This window comes from Bubalus bubalis, chromosome 3 (assembly GCF_019923935.1).
Source record: "Bubalus bubalis isolate 160015118507 breed Murrah chromosome 3, NDDB_SH_1, whole genome shotgun sequence".
In the NCBI taxonomy this organism is placed as follows: Eukaryota; Metazoa; Chordata; class Mammalia; order Artiodactyla; family Bovidae; genus Bubalus; species Bubalus bubalis.
This window is the reverse complement of record NC_059159.1, coordinates 18,327,538-18,349,651: the sequence shown is the minus strand read 5'-3', so window position 1 is coordinate 18,349,651 and position 22,114 is coordinate 18,327,538. Positions and strand designations below refer to the sequence as shown.

General features: G+C 53.2%; 1 protein-coding gene and 1 long non-coding RNA gene across 2 annotated transcripts; one reads left to right on the top strand and one right to left on the bottom strand.

The window, feature by feature from the left end:
* The first annotated feature begins 19 nt into the window (after positions 1 to 19).
* On the top strand, positions 20 to 2,399 carry LOC123332576. The gene is made up of 3 exons (XR_006549416.2): positions 20 to 337; positions 446 to 592; positions 2,281 to 2,399. It is a non-coding gene; the product is annotated as an uncharacterized LOC123332576 (long non-coding RNA).
* Positions 781 to 20,931, bottom strand: DCAKD (dephospho-CoA kinase domain containing). Its single transcript, XM_006045552.4, has 5 exons — positions 20,777 to 20,931; positions 10,387 to 10,608; positions 9,539 to 9,742; positions 5,261 to 5,348; positions 781 to 2,050 (listed from the first exon to the last, which is right to left on the bottom strand). The coding sequence occupies exons 2-5, from the start codon at positions 10,496 to 10,498 to the stop codon at positions 1,759 to 1,761; spliced, it is 696 nt and encodes a 231-aa protein (XP_006045614.3). The 5' UTR covers positions 10,499 to 10,608; positions 20,777 to 20,931; the 3' UTR covers positions 781 to 1,758.
* Positions 20,932 to 22,114: the final 1,183 nt, after the last annotated feature.

Here is a 22,114-nt window from a genome sequence, read left to right as displayed (position 1 = left end):
CCAGGTCTGCTCCCTCCCCGTAGGCCCTGGGACACAGCGGGCAGTCTTCTGAACCTTGGCTCTGACCCAAACCAGATCATCCCTCTGGGCGGGGAATCAGAATCGTCAGTTACCTCTGGGTGTCACAATGCAGTGGTGTCAGCATGCCACACGTCTTCACGAGGAGCCATCTTCTCCATGACTGGGGTAATGGTGCTGGGAGAGGTCCACGCCCTTCCCTCCTTTCCCCTTTCCGGGTCTCAAACCGCAGAAGCAGCACCACCCTCTGCCGTTCTCATCCAGCCCTGGACCCACTCTGCGGCCTCCTTAACCAGCCTCGGCCCCTCCTGGGTCTGCAGTGAGTTAATGAGCTGGTCTCTAAAGTATGAGCAGCTCGGGGAAAGGGGGCACTGAATATGGCCACCACAGCAGTCTCATTTGTCACACTCATTTCTGGCTTTAATAGGCTGCTGGCCGCAGGATCAACACATCAGCAGGTCTGCTGGCTCTGGCAAGAGGAAGCTGATGTCCACACTGGTCTAATTGGGTTGGGGAAGGAAGATGGAGTACGTGGATGTGAGGCTGCCCCAGCACCTCCACTCCTCTCACACAGGTACGTTCGGACCTGGCTGAATCCTCCTGGATGAAGTCAAGAGGGCGACTGTACCTTCTAGGGCTGGGGGAGTGAGGGGCCCAGGTCTTAGTGTGGGAGGAGGCCATGCTTAAGCCCAAATGGTATGAGTGGAGTCTGGGAATCTCAGTTGGTCAGTGATGCTGGGGGTACAGTGGCAGCATGGGGCATTTCAGATCAACACACTTTATTCAGCACCAGTGGCAACTCAGGCTCTGCACCAGGAACAGAGATGAATAAGACACAGTTCCTGCCCGCAAAGGGCTTACAGTCTAGGAGAGACCAACCAGCTTTTGGTTGATTATTATACTGTGGATTCAGGTAAAACATGGTAGTGGTGGCAGGGTGGTGACCCAGAGCACCTAACCCCTCCTGGAGCTTCAGGTGGTGCCTGAGCTAGAAGGTAACCAGTTGGGGGGTGGGGGGAGGGTTATTTTAGATTGGGGAGCAGCAAGGCAAAGGTACAGAGGCAAGAAACATACAGGTGCATGTGGACCACCAAGAGCTCAGGGAGGTAGAGTGGTAGGGGGCAGGGAGTGGGCTGCAGGGAGTGCTGGGGAAATACCACGGGGGGCGGTGGGTCATCTCAGAAGAGGCCTGGCCTCTGCCCAGATATAGCATTGCTCATAAGTGAATCCTTACTGTATCCTGGCTGAGGGCTTCAGTCTACGAGGGAATCCTGCTTGAAGGGGGCAGGCTTTGGTCCAAACTGATTCCCCGATGTCCACTAAGAGGACATTTTGGCCATGATGGGGCATGTGCTTGGAGACGGTTCAGGCCCAGGGACCCTCCCAGCTTTAAACACTGGTGACAGCCCCTGAGAGTGCTCCTCACCCCCACCCACAAGAAATTAACAATAGTCTCTCACTGTTACTGGTCGCACCCTCTCATGGACACTATTCTGTGGGGGGTTCCAGAGGGAGGGGCTCTGGGGAAGGTGGAAAGGAGCATCTGCTGACGGAGGGCTGTTTCCCTGCCTCGGAGAGGATGCAGTATGTGCCCAGAGGAAAGGAAGGCCCAGGGCAGGGCTCCAGCCCAGATCCAGAGTGCGTGTGTTGAGGGGTTGGGAGGAAACCCGATGCATTTGTTACCTGGTTCCAGCCTCTGAGGAGATGGAGACCCAGCAGTTCCTGCCTTGGAGGGTCCAGCTAGGGGGAAGGCAGGAGGTAGTGGGTGAGCAGGTAGAGAAGACCGACAATGCTGGCCAGCCCCGTGAGGACCCCGAGCCGCAGTGGCAGGTACTCCAGGGAGTGCTCCAGCTCCGCGTGCAGGAGGACCACCTGGCGTTTGGTGACGCTCCACTCGCCCGAGTTGTCTAGAACGTGGCGGGCCATGCGGGCTTTGTCCTTCAGGGGCAGCTGGGCCTTGATCCGGGCCTCCGCGTCCTCATGGCTCAGGTTGTTGCGCCGCATCAGCCGGGCCAGCTGCGTGTCTCGGTCACTACGGACCAGGCAGAAGGGCTGCTCAGGCACTGCAGGCTCTGGACTTCCTCCTCCCTTGTTACAGGGGTGGGCAGCCCTGGAAGCTCGGGCTTCCCCCCACCTCACCCCACTCTTCATGAGCACCCTAGCACTGCTGTGGGCTACCTAAGCCCCTTAGTATAAATGGGGAGGGGAAAGAGGGGCAGCAGCTGTTTTCTGCCATCTAGGGTCTCTCTGCTTGGCTACCAGGCCCGAGATTCCTTGGTTTTAAGATGGGAGGATTTGGTCACCTGGAATCAGCGACATCCTGCATCCCTGGATGGATGACCTTTACTGAAAGGCCTGGGTCTGCAAGCTAAATGCTTCCTGCAGTTCCCCTGGGGACCAGGGCCTGCGGCATAAAAATCAGCTTCCTGGGCTTCCACAAAGAGCCCTCTCCTCTTCTCCCCACACCCACCCCGGCACATTCAGAGCACAAGGACAGTGCTGAGATGGTGGCCGCTGGGCTGGAGGGCACAGAAGAAGAGAGATGCTCCAATGTGCTTCCAACAGGAGCAAGGACTTGAGAACTGGATCTCCTTAGCCCTTGGGACAGGACTGAACACTGCACAGTAGGCCAAGCGGCACCCAGTCTCCCAGTTCCAGAGAAAATACAAAGAATGCCTCTCTTGCCTGTTCTGATGTTACTGCCTGATCCTTCCTCAGCAAGCTCCCTGTCCTGCTTTGGCTACACAGGCACCGTCCAGCTGTCCTCTGGAGCAGGGTCATCTCTAGCAGCCCCCTAGCTCTCTGACTGCCTAAGCCCCTAGATGGGAACAAGGGGGTAAAAGGCTGCAGCAGCTGTTTTCTGCCATCTGGGGGTCTCTCTGCTTTGCCACTAGGCCAGAGTTTTTCCAGTTATAAGATGGGAAGATCTGATGACTACAGTTTAGTCCCTTTAGTCTACTTGTGGCCTAGACCTGAGGACCTCCTGGGATGTCAAGACAGAAAGGACAGATATAACCTCAACACTAGCCAATTCCAAAGTCACTGAGGACCGAACGTGGCAGAAAGTCATTTCTGGCTGACCAATCAAGGAAGACCTTGTATAAAGATGGCATTTGTACTGGCCTTGAAAAGTTGGTAGGACTTCTGACTTCCTTTGTTAGGAGGATAGCATGCTGTCAAGGTCATGGGGCCAGTTCCCACCTGGCTGAGAACAAGGACTATATGCAATCCTTGTCAGGGACTCTGCAGATCTGTGGCTGGGAAAGTCTGGCTGAGAGAATGGAGACGGCTTGGGGCCACCAGTGAGCATTCATCCTTCAGAGGGTGAGGCTGAGACCAGTGGGCCTCCCGGGATGTGAAGGCAGAACTCGCGGACGACCCTTCCTGGAGCTCAGCAAGAGTCCCATGTGGTTAATTTAAGGACTGATGTTGTTTGGGGTAAGTGAATTTTTGCCCAAACATTTACCCGACAATTGGCAAGCTCCTCAAAAAAGTGAATACTCACATTTTGGTATAATCACACTTTGGTAAATCCCCCGTATTAGCTCAAATGCCCAAGGGGTAGTTTGCCAGTTAAAGGAGTCCATGTGGGGATGGACTTATTTTTGTTGAGTGTAGATTCCTTTTATGAAAGACAAATAATCCTTCATTTATCTCCTGGGTACTCTCAAGAGTCATACAACCACATGTGATAACAGCGGGGGATGTATGGTACCTGGGACGCTGGAAAGGCTCTGGCCAGTGAGTGGGGCTGGAGGATCTCCTGGGAAGCTGGCAAATCCACAAAGCCCCATCCATCTGCCAGGAGCCACAGCTGTCTCTGCTCTTGGCAAAAGGAAAGCATGGGAGGAGGAAGGTGGGAAACGCAGGCCTGAGTCACCTGGTGACTGCAGATACAACCAGGTCCTAATTTGTTTACTCAGGACAAAGAACCTGCCTGCAAAGCAGGAGACCTGGGTTCAATCCCTGAGTCGGGAAGATCCCCTGGAAGAGGGAATGGAAACCCACTCCAGGATTCTTGCCTGTAAAATTCCATGGACAGAGGAGCCTGGCAGGGTACAGTCCATGGAGTCACAGTCAGACACGACTGAGCAACTAACACTTTCACTTAAACATGATACTCTGAGGTGTTGTTCTTTTTTTCTTTCTGATCCCTTGGTACAAAGTTTGTAATTATATTAAAACTCCAAGGCAAAGAGAACTGTTTTCATGGAGTCTGCTTGGCCTCAGTTGACAGTCTTTCCCAAACAAGGAACAAAGAACCCAGAGAGGCTACAGGTTTACACGAGTAGACACAGGCCAGCGGGGGAGAGAAGAGGAGGCCTGAGTCCCTGCTCCAGGCTCAGTAGATTCAGGCTGCCTTTAAATGACAGCCCAGGGCTAGGAGCTGGGAGGGCAAGTGATGCTGGGGGCGCTGAGCACGCCAGGCCCTGCCTCCGGTGTTCCAGGAGCCTCCCCTGCATTAGTCTCTTGAGAGACACCCTGTGCCCAAAATACCTGCAGAGCCCAGGGCCCACCTCTGTGTCTGCTGTATCTGTGGGTGGCATCCTGGAAGTTTCTGGAAGGCAGAGACACCCTGAAGCCTCATCTACACTCACACCCCACTGGGACTATGACTCATTTTCTCTGACAGTCTGATCCTCTTGTTTGCCAAACCTGGATGCTGGTCTGCTCCACATCCTGAGGGATTCTGAGAACAAAGCACCTTCTTTAGCTGAGTTCTGACAGCTCCCTCTCTGCAACTTTCAGTTCATACATATTGCCAGTGGGTGACCCTAGACAAATTCTGTAACTCCTACCTTGAGTTTCCTATACCCCAGAAATATCAACTCCTGTCCTGACTACCTTATGTTGAGAGGTAAATTGATGTGGGAGCTGTTTGGAAAGTTGAGAAGCGTTACAGGAGGGAAAAGGAAACCAATGAATAAGAACATGGTCCCCCAGGGCAGGGCCCAGCATCTGGGCTGAAATGCCTCCAAGAACCAGCAGGGGGAGCCCTTCCCAAGCACTAGAGAGACACCTGGGGGCCATCACTTCCCACATCCACTCCAGGCATATCTGGGCCTGGCTCTATAGAGGTCAGTTTCTATAGGCTCAGGGCACTGCTACCCAAACTCCCTGGGCCTCCTGGCCACCACGTAGGGAAAGGGTAAAATGCGATGGGCCATTTCACAGGTACACGCCTTACCCGGGGGGTGCTCCTTTCCAGCCTCAGTGGGGCCAGGCCATGCCACACACTCACCAGTATACCACCACCGTGTGCTTCATGTACTTGAGCAGTTTCTTGGTCTCAAAAAGCAGGGGGATGTCCAGAATCACATAGCGGTATCCTGGGGAGAGGCCAGGAAATGCACAAACTCAATTCTATAAGCACACACAGGACTACATGCTCAGTGTGGGAATGAGCCAAAACCACTGTCCCCCACCATCAGGAGCTCCCCGGCAGAGTGGGCAGACCTTCTAAGGAAAGGCATAACCTGAATGCTGCTGCTAAGTCGTTACAGTCGTGTCCGACTCTGTGCAACCCCATAGACAGCAGTCCACCAGGCTCCCCGGTCCCTGGGATTCTCCATGCAAGAATACTGGAGTGGGTTGCCATTTCCTCCTCCAATAACCTGAATGCTAGCTGGTTCCAATGCCACTCAGGACAAAATGTTGCAGAAAGTCATTTTGGGGTGGATGATCCAGGAAGACTTTATAGAAAGGATGGCATTTGTAGTGGCCTTGAAAAGCAGGTAGGACCTCTGAGATTTGAAAATGAGGTGGGCGGAGGTGAGGGTTCCAGGAATGGGAGCGGCTCTGGCTGAAGTGGAGGCCTGGAGCAGAGTGAGGCGAGGCTGACAAAGCGGTCACAAAGGGTTGGGTTCCCCTGATCTGAAACCCAAAGAGTTGCCATTTCTGAACAGGGGAGATGACACAGCCAAATTATAGGAGACTGGAGAGAGTTTCTGGGAGTAGCTGGGTCCTTTCTGCCCTATTTCACCCACATTTGCTCAAAAAAAGAGGAAAAGGGGCTTCCCTGGTGGCTCAGTGGTAAAGAACCCGCCTGCCAATGCAGGGGACATGGGCTTGATTCCTGGTACCGGAAGATCCCACATGCCAAGGGGCAACTAAGCCAGTATGCCACGACTACTGACCACAGGCTCTGGAGGTTACAAGCTACAACTACTGAGCCCCTGTGCTGCAACTGCTGAAGCCCGCGCACCCTAGAGGCTGTGCTCTGCAACAAGAGAAGCCACCACAGTGGGAAGCCTGAACACCGCAACTAGAGAGTAACCCCCACTTGCCACAACTAGAGAAAGCCTAGCGCAAGCAGCAACGAAGACCCAGCAAAGCCAAAAATAAATTAATTAAATTTAAAAAAGAGGTTCTCCACCCAGGAGCCAGGTCCAAGCCTGGCTCCCTACTAAAAAGTCCTGCAACGCTATCTATAGATTCTCCCCAAAAAACTCATACATGGGCAGCGGGAGCCGCCCCAAAGGAAAGAGGCTGCTTCGTGGCATCAGAGGTAGAACTCCAGCCAGGGAGTACATGTACCAGTCTGGAGGTGGTGGGGTGGTTATGACTAATACCACAGAACCAACTCCCACAGGGTAAAAGACGCTGTCTAGCCTGCCTACCATTGCGTTGGCCAAAAGGTTCGTTCGGGTTTTCCTGCAACATCCGACGAAAAAGCCTGAATGAACTTTCTGGCCAACCCAATACAAGCCAAGGCCAGTCAAGGGGGCGGCACCCTCACCCACTGAGCAGACACGTCCCTGAGCTTCTCACCCAGAAACACTTGGGGCTCCTAGTTCTCGACACCAGTGACCACTGGGTAAGTGTCAACAAGCTGGCATGGGTCCAGGAGCAGTGAGAAAGGGCTGGGCGCTGACTCTGGCCCAGAGAACACTTCCAACCACACGTGGTACCATCCCAGGCGCGTCACAGGGGAGCTGCGCTCCAGGTGGTACAGGGGACACGGTGACCCAAGCCTCTGGGTTTCCTGTTCCTCAGGGCTCGATGCTCAGGAAGCCCAAGAGACGCCTTCAGGTGAAGCCAGGGTTGAGGGAACGGGCTCTGGGACGCGCCTTGGTGTGCAGCCCCCGCTGTCTCGCTTCGGCCCCATTACCAAGCCTCGCCTATGTCGGTGGTTGAAAGGATGACCCACCTCACAGGAAGATGGTTAAGGACCACGAGAGCAAAAGTCTGTAAACCACTCAGCTCCCCCTCACCCAGACCCTCGCTGAGGCTCCACGGATGACAGTCGCTATTACTACCATTACCAGTGCTCCTGGAGGAAGGAGGCCGGCAGCGCGGGCTCCCCGCTCCTCCCCAGCCCAGAGCAGGAGCCGAGTCCAGATCCTCCCGGGCCTTTTATCTCCCTTTTCTGCTCCACCCCCGTCCCTTTCTCTCCCGTCACTGTCCTTTCTCCTCGGCCCCTCTCGGGAGCTTGCGGCCAGCTCTTTGGTTCGCTGGCAAAGGGCTATTCAGCTGTCACATCGCTCCTGCTTGATAAGCTCTGCAAACCATCCTGACTCTATTAAGACATCCGTCTGCCTACGCGGAGACCTCCCAACAGCTGGTGATCTTATCTGACGTTTGATTATACCGACTCTGACAGTTGTATTTGTTATACTCATCAGGGGAAACGGGGACTGAGGAAGCCACAGCTGTCATCCCCGTTTTTCACCTTATCGAGCTGAAAAGAGCTTCCTGGCTTTTATTTAAGTGGTGGTGGCTGGGGAGAGGGGAGACTGGGTAGAAGACACAGTGGGAGAACTTTGGAGCAGGTGACATTATCTGATGTGTAATTTCATGAGGGGAGAGCTGCTGCCGCCCTGAAGCCCTGCAGACAGACGTACTCACACCTGGCCTGGGAGAGATCTCGAAAGGGCAGGAATGAAAGGCAGAAGGCCCCACTCCCGGTTGAGGGACAGGGGCAGTGCAGGGGAGGACAGAAGGGGTCCTGGCACAGACACAAGAGGCAAGACAAAGGCAGCAAGAGTCCAGAGACTCTTCTTGAGGGAGATGGTGGGGAAAGAGGCCCGCAACAAAGAGATGGGGAGCAAAAGCTGGTCTGGCAGGGAGGACATCCAGACCAGTTCCTGCCCGGCCAGGGCTCAGGGGCAGGGAAGGGAGTATCAATGTCCAGGCTGTCTGTCAATTCATCCCTTTCCTTCTGCAGGGAGGTACTGGCCAGGGCAGTGGGGTCAGGGGGGAAGGTCCCCACTCTGTACATGAAAACCTGATGCATGAGAGAATTTGGCCATGATCACAGTGCAAAAGCCTGGAAAAAAAACACGAAGGCTCCTCATAGCCTCCAGGAAGCAAAGTCTCAGCCTTGTGACTGGTGACTGACGGCAGACAAGCAGGCAGGCCTTCAACTCAGAGCCTGGGTGGAGGCTCCAAGTCCCAGAGGCTGGCAGGCAGCTCTGCAGGGCCCTGGGCCAGCCTGTCGCCTGATCCCAAGCCACTGTTCTGGGCTCTCCCCCTTCTCCTGGGGGCTGACCCCATCCTGGACAGTAATGATCAGGCCACCCCTACCCCATGCCGCCCTGAAGAACAATGCTTGGAATGCAGTGTATGGCTTGGGAAAAAGGCTGCCACAGACCCTGCTTTACAAATATGCTCCCCTCCTTCAGACCTGCCTCATCACTTGGCTGGCCCCGCACATGCCCGGCTAGGTCTCTCCACTGAGGCCCAGCCCTGAAGGATTATCCTCCACTGGAATTCACCCCTGCCAGCCCTGGCCATGCTGGAGCCTCCCTACCTTCCACCCTGCAAACTTACTCCCCCAGGCAGCTCAACCAGCACCAACTCTGACCATGGTTTACATTTGCTTGGTGACCCACAGTCATGGTGTAGACTCTTAGTCCCTAAGAACTTTCAAGATGGTATTATTAGCCTCACTTTGCGGAGGAGGAAACAGGCAGAGGGGTGGGCTCACTCTGACAGTCATGCAGCTGGAAACCATGAGGGCTGGGACTTAAACTCTGGTCTTACGACTCCATTATTCGTCAAGTATTATTATTCCCTGAAGCTTCCCTGGTGGCTCAGCGGGAAAGAATCCACCTGCAGTGTAGGAGATGCTGGTTTGATCCCTTTGTCAGGAAGATCCCCTGGAGAAGGGAATGGCAACCTGCTCCAGCATTCTTGCCTACAGGATTCCATGGACAGAGGAGCCTCGTGGGCTACAGTCCAAGGGGTCACAAGAGTCACACAAGACTTAGTAACTAAACCACGACAACAACATCATTATTACTCCCACCCCTATGAGAAAAATCAGCTTCCTGGAGTTCAGGGCACAAAAGCCTCAAGCACCTCTTCTCGTTAAACTGTCCACTCCCTTAAGAGTTGAGGAACATCACTTCATCTTTCTGGGGCTGGTGCCTGGCTGCACAGGGGATGCCAATGAGCAGAGTGAATTCTACAGCCTGCATGAAAACTGGTTCCTCCCTCCATGGACAATCTCTGCACAGAAGGGTTCGTGCCTGGAGGAACCGGCTCTGCCCTGCCTGGTCCCAGGTCCAGGACTTACCCCGAAGGAAGTACTTGAAGGTCTCTTTCATCATTTCCTTGCAGATCTCGGGGTGGGTGATGCTGTTGAGCAGGTGCCGCCGGTCGGGCTGGTTAAAGATCAGGTCGCCCAGGACCTTGCGATCGATGTCGCCGTTCTCCAGCAGGACCTCGGTGCCAAAGGCCTCCACGATGCGCCGGTGGGCCGGGTATCCCGGCTGGACAACTGGGGCAGGAAGAGGAACCTGGGTCATTCTCTGGAGCCTCCAGGCCAACAAGGACACTCCCAGGGGCTACAGGCAAAATGATGGGGCAACCCAGGGGTGCTTCTTTCAGCTGAAGCAAAAACAAAATGAGGGAGACTTCCTTGATGGTCCAGTGGTTGAGATCCACCTGCCAATGCAGGGGACGTGGGTTCGATCCTTGGTTCGGGAAGATCCCATGTGCTGAGGGAGCCACTAAGCCCACATGCCGTAACTACTGAGCCCATGTGTCTAGAGTCTGTGCTCCACAACAAGAGAAGCGCCACAATGAGAAGCCTGTGCACTGCAACCAGAGAGCAGCCTTCTTTCGCTGCAACTAGAGAAAAGCCTGTGCAGCAATGAAGACCAAGTGTAGCCAGAAATAAATAAGTAATGTTTTAAAAATCAGAGGAGGGAAAGCAGTTAGGGAGGGGACCAGAGTACACAGAATCCCTCGTGTTGGTCATGGGGTGAGGGGAGGGGGAAGGAAGAGTGAGCAGAAGAGAGGGGGCCACAGGGGCTGGGAGCAGGAGGCCAGGCTGATGGGAAAGGCCTGTGAAAAGGTGAGGCCTGATGGAAGGAAGGAAGCAGAGAGGAGCTGCAGGGTACAGCTGTGCCCACAACTCACCGTGCCGGGCAATGATGTCCACATCGATCACCGCACAACCGAGCTGCTGGAACACCTGGATCACCGAGCTCTTGCCTGAAGCGATGCCCCCTGTCAGGCCCACCAGGAACATCTTCCCAGGAAGGAGGGAGGTCGGTGAGACCAAGAACCAGGAGTCTGGAGTCACAGGGGCCAAGCTCCCCAGTGGTGAGGGTCCTCCACAGGGACGCCGGAAGGACCTGCCTATGGGACAGAGCAGGCCTGGTCAGTGTGGGGCCAAGAGGCTGGGGGAAGGTGAGGCAAAGGCAGGCAAAGCAAGGCAGACACAGCCTGGCCAGGCAGTGCCACGGCTTGAGCTTCAGGGGCTCTGGATCCACCTGAGACAGAAAACTCTTTACCGGGAGGCCTCCGGTATTCTTTTAAAAACATTGACAAAGAAGGCAAACTAACACTATGTAAATTTAGCCATCAAAACGCTGAGCAGGAAGAGCAAGGTCAAGTGCTGTTAAGCAAAGAGAGCTTTCTGGAGGCGGTGATACCCCACTGAGGGCAAACTTCCCACAGGAAAGGGACAGCTGTCCCTCTGGGGTGAACCCCAGTCTCCGCTTCCTCGTCTGGACAAGAGGCTCACAAGAGGAAACGGCCTGCCCGTGTGCCCTAGCGCTAGAACTGGGACAGCCTGGGCAGCTGGTCAGGACTGAGAGGAATAATCCCAACTCCTCATCGAAGAAGTGACCAAGGTGAGGAGCCCAGCCGCAGGCAGGCTGGGTGGCCACTTAGCCCAAAGTTTGGAGAAGGATGGAGCATGCCAAGAATAATGAGGAAAGGATGACAGTCTTGGCAGGGAGACAGCCTTAAACCTGGCATCGCGACTTGCGGCTCTCAGACGGAGAAGTTGTAATACAGCCCAGAGGCTAGAAGCATGTATCCCTTCAAATTCAGCTCCTCCATTTACATGCCATGCAATCCAGGGCAAGTCACTTGCCTCTGGGAACCTCAGTTTTCTCATCCATAAAATGGGGTAAAATGGGGATGACAGAACCTGCCTCCTAAGGCCGTTGTGCAGAAACTCTGCAGACTGACTGAGAAAACGAATCTGCAGCCCTTAGCGCACTACCATTCACATGGTAAATGACCAGGAACGGAGGTGAGGGTGCTGGTGCAGGGTGGACGCTGGGGGTTGTGCTCTTGTGGCAAGGCACGGAAAGGAAAAAAGACTTTCATGAAATTAGGTCTCCATTCCTGCAACTGCAGACTCTCACCGTAGATTTTAAGCTATGTTGCATTTTCAGTAAACATGGTTACCATGTCCTGGACTTTGTTCCCAAGCTGGGAGAAATTAGATCAAAGGCCAGGTCTCTCTCATCCTTCCTTCAGAAGTGTCAAAGGAAGCAATTCCAGGACATTGGAATCTGTCACAGGACTTTTTTTTTTTTTTTTTGGTTAAACAGCAGACGTACTGTCCTGATTACACTTTGCTTGAGCTTATATTCCAGTAGTCATGTACGAATGTGAGAGTTGGACCATAAAGAAGGCTGAGTGCCAAAGAAATGATGCTTTCAAATTGTGGTGCTAGAGAAGACTCTTGTGAGTCCCTTGGACAGCAAGGAGATCAAACCAGTCAATCCTAAAGGAAATCAACCCTAAAATACTCATTGGAAGGACTGATGCTGAAGTTGAAGCTCCAATACTTTGGCCACCCAACACGAACAGCTAACTCACTGGAACAGACCCTGATGCTGGGAAAGACTGAGGGCAAAAGGAGAAGAGGGCAGCAGAGGATGAGATGGTTGGATGGCATCACTGATTCAATAGACATGTACTTGGGCAAACTTGAGGATGGTGAGGGACAGGGAGACCTGGCGTGCTGCAGTCCAGGGGGTCACAAAGAGTCAGACACGACTGAGCTACTGAACAACAATACTGAAATGAGCCTGCCTCCCCTGAGGACACAACAGTGATGGGGAGGCAGCCACTTGGATGTGGACAGGCTGGCTGGGTGGCTCGGGGTGACACCAACCTATAAGTTGAAATCTGCCTGGGCTCATTCTCCTTCAGGGAAGCCTGGGATGGAGACAGGAAAATATCCACCAGTCCCCATCCAAACATAGTTCTGACTAAATTATTAAACCGTTTACAAAGACTGCTCCTCAATCTCTGAGCCTGGAGTTGCCCTCAGGTAGGTTTCCCCACAGCTTACAAAAGAGGAGTTAAGGGTTCAGCTGTGAAAGAATTTGTTTTTGGTCCACTCAGCTGATGCTTTGAAATGGAACACCCAACAGCGGCATTCTTCATCCCAATGGTCTCCTATTGTCCCTAAAGCCCTGGGTCTGCTCTTCTGCTGAAGACCCACCTGGAGGCACAGAGTGGGGCCGGAGAACTGGCCTCAGCTGAAGGAAAGGACGGGGCCTGCTTCTCCGCAGGGGCCTGACACCTCATCAGTGAGAGCAAGCCACTGCCACCTGGTCAACCGAGTTTTCTGGGTTGGGTAAGGGAGCCTGGAAGACCACGTGGCTGAGCAGACCTCACCTCCTGCCTGCACACAGGACAGGACCCTTCTGGAGACCTACTGCACTAGGTCTCGGGGGAGAGGGGTGGAGGCACCCAGGGAGTTCTACTGTGTCCCAGGGCTTGGGACGGGCTATTTGTTTATGATGGTATAGACTGAGAACCAGAGAAGAGGGGACTTGCCCAGGATCACAACTAAAAGCAGAGCCTGGATGGAAACCAGGGCTCCTAACTCTGTGTCCAGACCTCTGCCTTCATGTACTCAGAGAATGGGAAATTAACTTACATTTAGATTAAGACGAAATAAGGAGGGTGCGTCTGTCTGCAGGGGCCAAAGAAAAATGATTTCTTGATGATCACACTGGTTTCCCTCTGCAGAACAGGGGGCCGAGTCTCAGGCATGACCACCAGGGCGCAGGCTCAGTGTCTGCCCCTGGCTCCTGGGGTAACCTAGTGAGGATCCCCCCTTCTCGGGGCCCTGGCTGACAATCTGTAGAAACAGACTCACAGTGGCTTGGCCTCCGCTGGGAGGGGCGAGGGGATGGAGGCGTGCATGCCCTGGGAGGCTGTGAGCCCCTGGCTTAAAGACAAATACCAGCTGTTCCAGTCCCATAAGCCCCTCATAGCTCGCTCCCTCACAAACCGCTGACTGAGCCCCTCTGGGCTTTGCAGCAACCAAAGCGAAACCCAGGTCTTGCCGCTCAGGAAAGCTTGGCGAGACAGACAGTAACAAATGAAACCAGCCAAGAAGAGAACACTGACAGGTGACAGAAAGCTGTCACATGGTACCCACCCTGGGGCTGAGGAGCGCCGTTCTGCCCCCAGGGGCCGCCTGGACCCTCAAGGCTCAGCAAGGAGGAAAGATTTAGGTTCCAAGCTGCCTGGAAGTCAGGCCCCTGGTCCCACCCAGACCTCCCCCGTAGCTCTGCCCCAGGCACCTACAGGAGCAGTGACCGCCTCTGACATCCTCTTCCTGGTGTGGCTCAAAATTCATCACTCTGTAGAATCCACTCCAGTTCCCCTCACAGCACTGACATCCTAAAGCTGGCTGTGATCTGAATCCCCTGTGAAACTTTAGAAAAAGTGTAGAAGAAACCCAGCGTCCACCCTAGGCCCCTGCCTCTGAATCTAGGGCGTGAACCTGTGTCCCAGCCAATCAGACACCAGAACCCCGGTGAAAATGGAAGGCCGTGGACTGGAGTTGAGAGGCCTGGTCCCAGCCTCTGCACTCTGCCAGAAAACTAGCTGTGATTTTGGGAAGCCTCCTCAGCAGCCTGGCCCAAGGTGGGAAGTGCTCCGAAGAGAGAAACAGCGGAGCCCCAAACGCCTGGCCCCGTCTGATCCTCTGTCTCCACACCTGTAAACATGGGGCTGGACTTCCAGCAGGAACAGCAGCAACCCCAGGGTAGGCTGTGAGTCACGCTGGTGCGTCCTTCCTCCCCTCCTGTGGTCCAGTGAACTTCCCAGGGTGACCAAAGAATGACAGGCCCACTGGTGGCCGGCCGTCTCCCTCCTCAGCACCCAAAGCTGTTCAGAGCGTTGGCTGAGCTGGAGAAGGAAGGACAACACCGGGGCCCACAGCGACAAAGAGAAGCCAGTGAGTGGGAGCTGGATTCCAGGACTGATTCTGGGCCTGGGATCCCGGAGGGGGTCGGGGGAGCCACATCCAGTCTTTTCTCCTCCCTCTGTCTCCACATCAATGGGAGGCAGCAGGGAGTAAAGAAAGGGTAAGGACTGGGGTTGGGGGAGGTCTTCAGCCCTGTGAGGTGACGACAGAATTCTGTTGTGCTCCACTGCTGCTGGGCCCCTTGGTTTTAACCTCTTGGACCCTCATGGTCTGGAGATGACAAAGAAAATACATTTGGGGAAGGTTGATCTCCCTTGGAATCCCCCCTGGCAGGGTTTCTTAGGGAACAATGAGTGGACTGCTTCACGGGCCTCCAGACGGCCCCGTGCCATCTGGGGAATTCTCAGTCCACCATGCCCACCCTGCTAACCTAAGCCACCTCACCCTACACCCCTGCAGGAGCCCATGACCTGGCAACCCCTCCCCCCAGTCCCTGCCTCACTTCTCTCAAGGCAGCCAGGCTCGTGGCTTAATGTGAACATCTGCTCCTGTCATTCCCATCTAAAATCTTCGCTGTATTTCTCCTCCTCCTTGACTTTGGAGGTCTCTGGGTCCTGTGATACCTCTCACTGTCCACCCCCGCTCCCATCCCCTCCGTCACTCCTCGTCCGCACCTGTGCTCGTCACATGTGCCTGCTGCCCGTCCCTGAACATGCAGGCTCTTTCCTACCTCGGAGCCTCCACGTCTGTGGTTCCCCTGTCCGCCACCCTCACCTCCTGGCTGACTCCTCGAGTCATCCCTTCAGCCAATCAGGCACCAGGCACTGTTCAGAACAAGGGCGCCTGCCCCCTCGGAGCTCACACTCCACTGAAGGAGGTAGTTGGGGAGGTATAGAAACAGAAAGGTCACAATATGTGAAGCAGTGCTAAGTAGGGGAGGGGATCAGGAAGGACGGGGGTCCTTGCTTTAACTGAGGGACCAGAGTGGTCACTCTGAGTCAGGACCTGACAGCAGCAGGGAGCAGGTCACCTCTCTCAGTACAGCCTCGTGCCCCTCTTAATCCACACTGGGCCCCTCACACCTCTCACCACTTCATTTCCTCTTCTTCCCTGGTGCCCACCCGGCTTTGTACTTCCGTTTGCATGATGATGATTAGATAAAATAAGCTCCACAAGGCCACAAGCTGTGTCCAGCGCTTGGACCCTTTTGTCCCTAGCATCTAGCCCAGGGTCCAGGGTCTGTCACTCACCAGGTGAGTGATATTGGTCACCTTATTTAACCTTCCTTTGAGTTATTTAACCCTCATCTGTAAAATGGAGCTAAGGAGCCCTACTCTTGGCTGCCATGAAAAGTAAATGAATTAATATATGTAAAGCACTTAGAACAGTACTTAGCACCCATGGAGCTCTCAACCAAAACTCTCTTTTCATTCGGATAGTGTTTGATGATCATCATAGAATGAATGGCAGAACAACTCCATGAGCAGGGAAGGGGACCAGAAATACTTGGGGTCACATTCTCCCTTGATCGGCACAGGGGAGGCTCCCAGCGTGCTCCTCTATCCATGAGAACACACTGCTCACTGCTAGTAAATCCCTCCTGGAGAAAAGTGGAGACAAACAGAATACCCGGCGGCTTCAAGCAGAGTAAGGGACTGATATGTGAATGGACACTCTCTGCTCCCTCAGGAGAGCTTGGGGCTTGGTTGGGAGCGAGTTCTCTTGTTCTGCGTCTCCCAAGCAACAGCCCCACACCTGCTGGCTGGGGCCAGGAGTCTGCTCCTTCATTAACTTCCAGCCTCCTTCCTCCTCTGCAGCCTCTCAGGATTTCACCCTGGGCCGGCCTGACCAGCCACGAGCCTTTCCTTTGAATTACTTTCCAAAGCGGGTATATCCACTTTGCTCCAATGATCAATATAATCATTCATGAAAATGAGTCGTTCCCTACCTTGGGACCCAATTATTTTCTTGTGGAACCAGAGGCTGCAAAAATATATTGTTTTCCAGTTAACTAATAAGTGCTATTTTTATCTACGCTTTCCCACTCCTGATCTTTCATTATTGGTGAGAGGCTGCTGTTTAAACCTGAGTCCAAGTTCTCCTCGTCCGCTGGACCTATATTAAACCAGCACCTCCTCCTCCAGGTTGCCAGGAGCTGGAGGGAGTCCCCAGAGCAGGTGTGGCGCTCAGCCTGCCTCTCCTTCTGCCCTGCCAACACCAAGGGAAGGCAGGTCTCTCTTCTAGAGCCCCCTCCAGGCACACGCCACTGCTCCAGGGAGGTTTTATGGGTGGACAGGGAGGTTGCTGGAGAAGGCAATGGCACCCCACTCCAGTACTCTTGCCTGGAAAATCCCATGGATGGAGGAGCCTGGTAGGCTGCAGTCCATGGGGTCGCTAAGAGTCGGACACGACTGAAGCGACTTAGCAGCAGCAGCCCCAGCAGGGAGGTTGTTTGGACTGGACAACTATGCTAGTGCCACACAGAAAAATGATCACAGGGAAGGCCAAACCCAGGGGCTGTGAAGTCAAGGGCCTCGGCTGGGACGGCAGCCACGTGGCCTCGGGCAATATTCCCCAGCGCTGTGGGCTTCTGTGTCCTTACATATAAAATGGGATTAATAATGACTACTTGGGACTTTCCTGTGGTCCAGCGGTTAAGACTCCAAGCTCCCAATGCAGGGGACCTGGGTTCAATCCCTGAGGGGGAGCTAGGATTCTGAATGCTGCATGGTGCAGTCAATAATAACTACGCACAGGGGTTTCATCAGGGCTGAACGAGGTACATATGCCACCATCGCCTCATCTTTCCTAACTCCACGTGTGACACGTCTGTGGTGGCGGTCTACTCCTTTCCCTGAAGGGCACCTCCGTCCTTTCAGCTGCTCAACCCCAAACCCTGAGCATCCTTCCGGTTCCTCTCTCACAATCTTCATCCAACCCACCTGCCCCCTGCCAGCTCTACCTCCCAGACACGCCTGGTTCCCCTCAGCCCCGCGTCTGTCTCCCAGGTCACTGCAGTGAGTGGTCTGCTGCCGCCTTTGCGCCCTGACAGTCTGCTGGTCACACAGCAGCTAGTGTGATCTTAAGTCAGATCACATCACCTCTCCGTCTCAGAGTTCCTGTGTGTCTCCGGACAGACTCAGCTCCAGCCTCTCTGGGCACCTCCTCCCACTCCCCCCGTCAAATGAGACCCTCCAGTCATCTTGGCCCCTTGCTACCCCTTGACTGTGTTGGGAACCTCCCACCTCGGGCCTGTGGACATGCTGGCTGTTCCTTCCACATGCAGGACCCTTTTCCCAAAGGTCACAAGACCCCTTTCCCCTTCTCTGTCCCACTGCTACCCAATCAGACTGTCCTGAATATATAAAGTAGCATCCCTCTGTTTCCCTCATGTTCCACTTGTCTTCACTGCGCTTATTATCACCCCTCAAATATGTCTATGTGATTATCTGATGTAATGTCCCTCTCCCCCTAGAATCCGAGCACTATTGTATTTAAGGTGCTTAAAACAGGGCCCAATAAGAAGGGCCTCAAAAAGCATCTATTGAATACACAAAGTGTTAGTCGTTCAGTTTGCAACCGTATAGACTGTAGCCCTCCAGGCTCCTCTGGCCACGGAATTCTCCAGGCAAGAATACTGAAGTGGGTAGCCATTCCCTTCTCCAGAGGATTTTCTCGACCCAGGGATCGAACTCGGGTCTCCCGCGTTTTGGGTATTTTTTACCATCCAAGCCACCAGGGAAGCCCCTGAATACATGAAGCACACAACTAAAAGTCCAGCTCATGGGTAAGCAGGGTTAGGGTTAGTTGCTCATTCTGAGGCAGGAGGCAGATGCCCCGACCCCCACCCCCCAGGGCAAAAAAATTGGAGATTCATTCTCTCCTGACCAAAAAACTCCAAGACGTTAATAGCAGGACAATTAAGGGAGGAGGCTGGACCCTGCAGAGGCCACATATTTCTCATTCCTGAAGTCAGGAGACCTCCCTGGAACACACGTGGGCCGAAAGGTTCCTAGGAGGCCAAAGGGGAATCATGTCAAGGGATGATCTACCCAGATGCTTTTCCGGTAGGATCCATCTTGGCTAAAAGATACGCGTGCCCACATGGAAGGATCTTAAGACATAACGAATATGGACCGTGAACCAGGCAAATCATAATGACTGGCCAAGGGAAATGGGGGAGAAATACCCCATAAAAGTAATTCAAACTACCACGAAGGCGCGACTCAACAACTCAGGGACTCTCCCTTTGAGTCTGCCCCGTGTGTCTAGCCACACGTACTGTACTCTTTCCTCCTAATAAATACTTTACTTGCTTCACTACTTTCCATCTTTGTGGAAATTCTTCTCTGCAGAGCTGAAGGGTCAGGGCCCTTGTCACTGACCACTCACTGGTCTAGCGGCTAGGATCCAGTGCTTTCACTGCGGCGACCCAGCCTCAACCTCTGCCTGGGAACCCAAGCCCCACTCCAAAGCCACTGCAGGCTGAGGTCACATGAGATCAATTCTAGCAAATATACAAGGATACATACATGAATTAAAAGAAAACGTTCTACTCAGCTTATTAAGAGAAGCATTTCAAATAAGAGTTAGGTTTAACAATGATCAAAACTAGTTGTTTTGGTCAGTTTTGTATTTTACAATTTTGGAACTCAGTCTAAAAGAAAATGTTTAACAGTATGACAACACAATTTTCAAAAATGTTTTAGTTTTTATAAGTATTTTTGTAGCAGAGCAGAACAACAAACCAAAGACTTTCAAGTATAAAACTGATTTGACTAGAAAAAGAAATTCTGTGGAGGAAATTAAGTGGAAATAGGAGTTTAAGGAGGAAAAAGGAACATGTAAAATTTCAAATGTTCAATAAAAGCTGGTTCATGTAATCTTTTCCAAGGATGAGGGAAAATCAAATCACTATGGTATTTAGATTCCTTTGCAGACTTAAGTGCCCTGACAGTTTCATTTTTAAGATGTCAATATTTACAATTAACCAGAAATCACAGTCTTTGCAACTATTTGAAACTTTCAGAGAAAAATTTAAGCAACCTAAAAATGTGAAGAGTGGGTAGTTTCCGAAAGGAAGCTGAGCTCAATGGCTACTGCTGGCCTTGGCCTGCCTTCAGTCGTAAAGGCACAGGAACCAAGTGAGGTTCTGAACCCTTTAAACAGGCTTCCCATGAGGACTGATTCAGACCTTGCTCAAGAGTCAGAAGAGGATTTGGGGGGAATTTAGGGCCCCCGTAAGGGAAAACTACCCCAACCGGCCTGTCCACTTCCTATCATAGCCCGATCTCTATTATGTCACCTGTCCCCAGGCTTGTCTGCATCCTGCCAAATCCATTTGATTTATTTAGACAAATCTGCACTGCCGGCCCCAGAGAAAACACATTTCAAAGCCTTCCATTTCCTCAACTTTAAAACTAGGACTTAATGTCAAGGTTCATTCGGGTGAAAATGTCCCCATAACCAAGAGACAGAAAAATTTTTGCAAACTTCGTAAACAAACTCAGCGCCAGAGGCGCCAAAGCCTCCATTTGGGAAGCGGGGAGAGGGGAGAGAAGCAGGCTGCCCTTTTCATCAACGCAAGAGTTGGGAACTCCACGCCACCAGTTTCAAGTGAGCAAACAAGAGTCGGAGCGGTACCCACAGTCAAACAACTGGAAATGGCAGAGGCTGGATTCAAAAATCAAACTTAGATCTGACCACAAAGGTCTTAAGTGCAAGGGGTGATTATTTAGTCGCTAGGTCGGGTTGACTCTTGCAGCTCCATTGACTGTAGCTGTCAAGCTCCTCTGTCCATGGAATTCCCCAAGCAAGAACCCTGGAGTGGGCTGCCATTTCCTTCTCCAGGGGATCTTCCCATCCCAGGGATCGAACCCGGGTCTCCTGCACTCTGCAGGCAGATTCTTTACCGAGTGAGCTACGAGGGAAGCGGCTTTAGCCTGAAACTTGGTTTAAATTCACTATTTCCACTGCTTTCTAGTTGTAAACCTTTCTCAGTTTCCACAGCTCTAAAACATCACCTTACTTAGTAGGGTTGTTGTCAAGGCAATGAGCCACGGAGGTAAAAGCGTTTGACCAAGAGCTGCTACATAGTATGTGCTCAATAAACTGTAACCGAGGCTCAAAAGAAAGGCGCGTATTCTGCGGCAGCCCAGCACCGCTACTGCGCCGAGAATACGGCGCCTGGACACAATGCCTCCAGGCTGGACGAAGCCCTACAAGCGCGGTAGCCTGAATGCCAGAGTACACAAAGCGACCCCAGGGGCCGCAAACCGGCCAGACCCCTAACCCGGGTCCGGCCGCTCCCACTTGCCCATGCGGCGCGCTACGTACCCTGGGACTCTGACCCGGTTTGGCCGCCGCTGCTCGCCCAATCTCAGAGGCGCTTACTGGGTGGCTCTCTGAAGACAGGCGGGGCCTCGGGAGCGCACGCACGTGGACCGGACGTCCGGCCAGCTGAAGGGGGCGGGGCCGGCGGCTGGGGGCGGGACCCGGAAGGCGCGCCTCCCTAGCGTGCGGGACAGGTGGGGAATCGCAGGATTATTCTGCCTCGGGCGCTAAAACATTTCCAAGCTGGAAGAAACCCGGGGCGGGCGGGGCCTAGCTTCAAGTTCAGGACTGGCCACCACTAGCTGTGCAGCCTCTGGCAATGGTTAACAATAGCCATGGTAGTGGCTACTGCCAAGTCTTAACAGCACTCTGTAGGCATTCTCATTGAATCTTCACAGTCCTTGAGGTAGATACCATTACCATCCCCATTTTTTAATTATTTTGGCCTGGCTGGGCAGCTTGTGGGATCTTAGTTCCCCGACCAGTGATTAAACTCCGCCCTCATCAGTGAAACTGCAGAATCCTAAACACTGGACTTGTTGCAGGAAGGGGAACCCCTTCCAGGGCCTGAAACTGGGCTCTTGTCTAACGCTTGGAAATGAATTGTCTGAGGAGACACATGTGCTGACAAAGCAAGAGATTTTATTGGGAAAGGGCTCCCAGCCGGAGAGCAGCAGGGTAAAGGAACCCAGGAGAACTGCTCTGCCACGGTGGCTCGCAGTCTCTGGTTTCATGGTGATGGGATTGTGCTGTCTTTAGCCAATCATTCTGACTCAGAAGTCCTTCCTGGTGGTGGACGCCTTGTTCAACCAAGATGGATGCCAGTGAGAAGGATTCTGGGAGGTGGTCAGACATGTGGTGTCTCCTTTGGACCTTTCCCAAACTCTTCTGGTTGATGATGGCTTATTAGTTCCGTGTTCCTTACCTGGACTGTCTATCGTAAAACAACTCACGCAAATGATTACTATGGTACCTGGCCAGGGTGGGCTGTTTCAGTCAGTGTGCTTCCCCTAACAGACTGCTAGGGAGTTCCCAGAAACTGACATTTTAAAAAATATATATTTATTTACTTGGCTGTGTAGGGTCTTAGTTGTGGCACGTGTTATCCTTTGTTGTGGCACGTGGCATAGATTCTCTAGCTGTGGTATGCGGGCTCGGTAGTTGTGGAAGCTGACATATAAAGGTTAATCCATTTACCATGAATATTGGCTATGGGGCTCATTCTATGCTTACAACCCTAGCCAAGTCACTTAGCCTCTCTGCTCTTTCGAAGTGCAAATATTGGCTACTGTGCTGCCTGTTGAAAGAATTGAAAATACATAAAAGCACCTAAGGGTGCTC

What these genes read in the sequence shown, in the direction of transcription:
- DCAKD (XM_006045552.4), bottom strand. Translation starts at nt 10,498, where the DNA reads ATGTTCCTGGTGGGCCTGACAGGGGGCATCGCTTCAGGCAAGAGCTCG. An exon ending in CTTCAAGTACTTCCTTCGGG is followed by an intron (nt 5,349 to 9,538) that starts GTAAGTCCTGGA and finishes GCCTCTCCCCAG; the next exon opens with GATACCGCTATGTGATTCTG. An exon ending in CACACGGTGGTGGTATACTG is followed by an intron (nt 2,051 to 5,260) that starts GTGAGTGTGTGG and finishes CCTGGTCCGTAG; the next exon opens with TGACCGAGACACGCAGCTGG.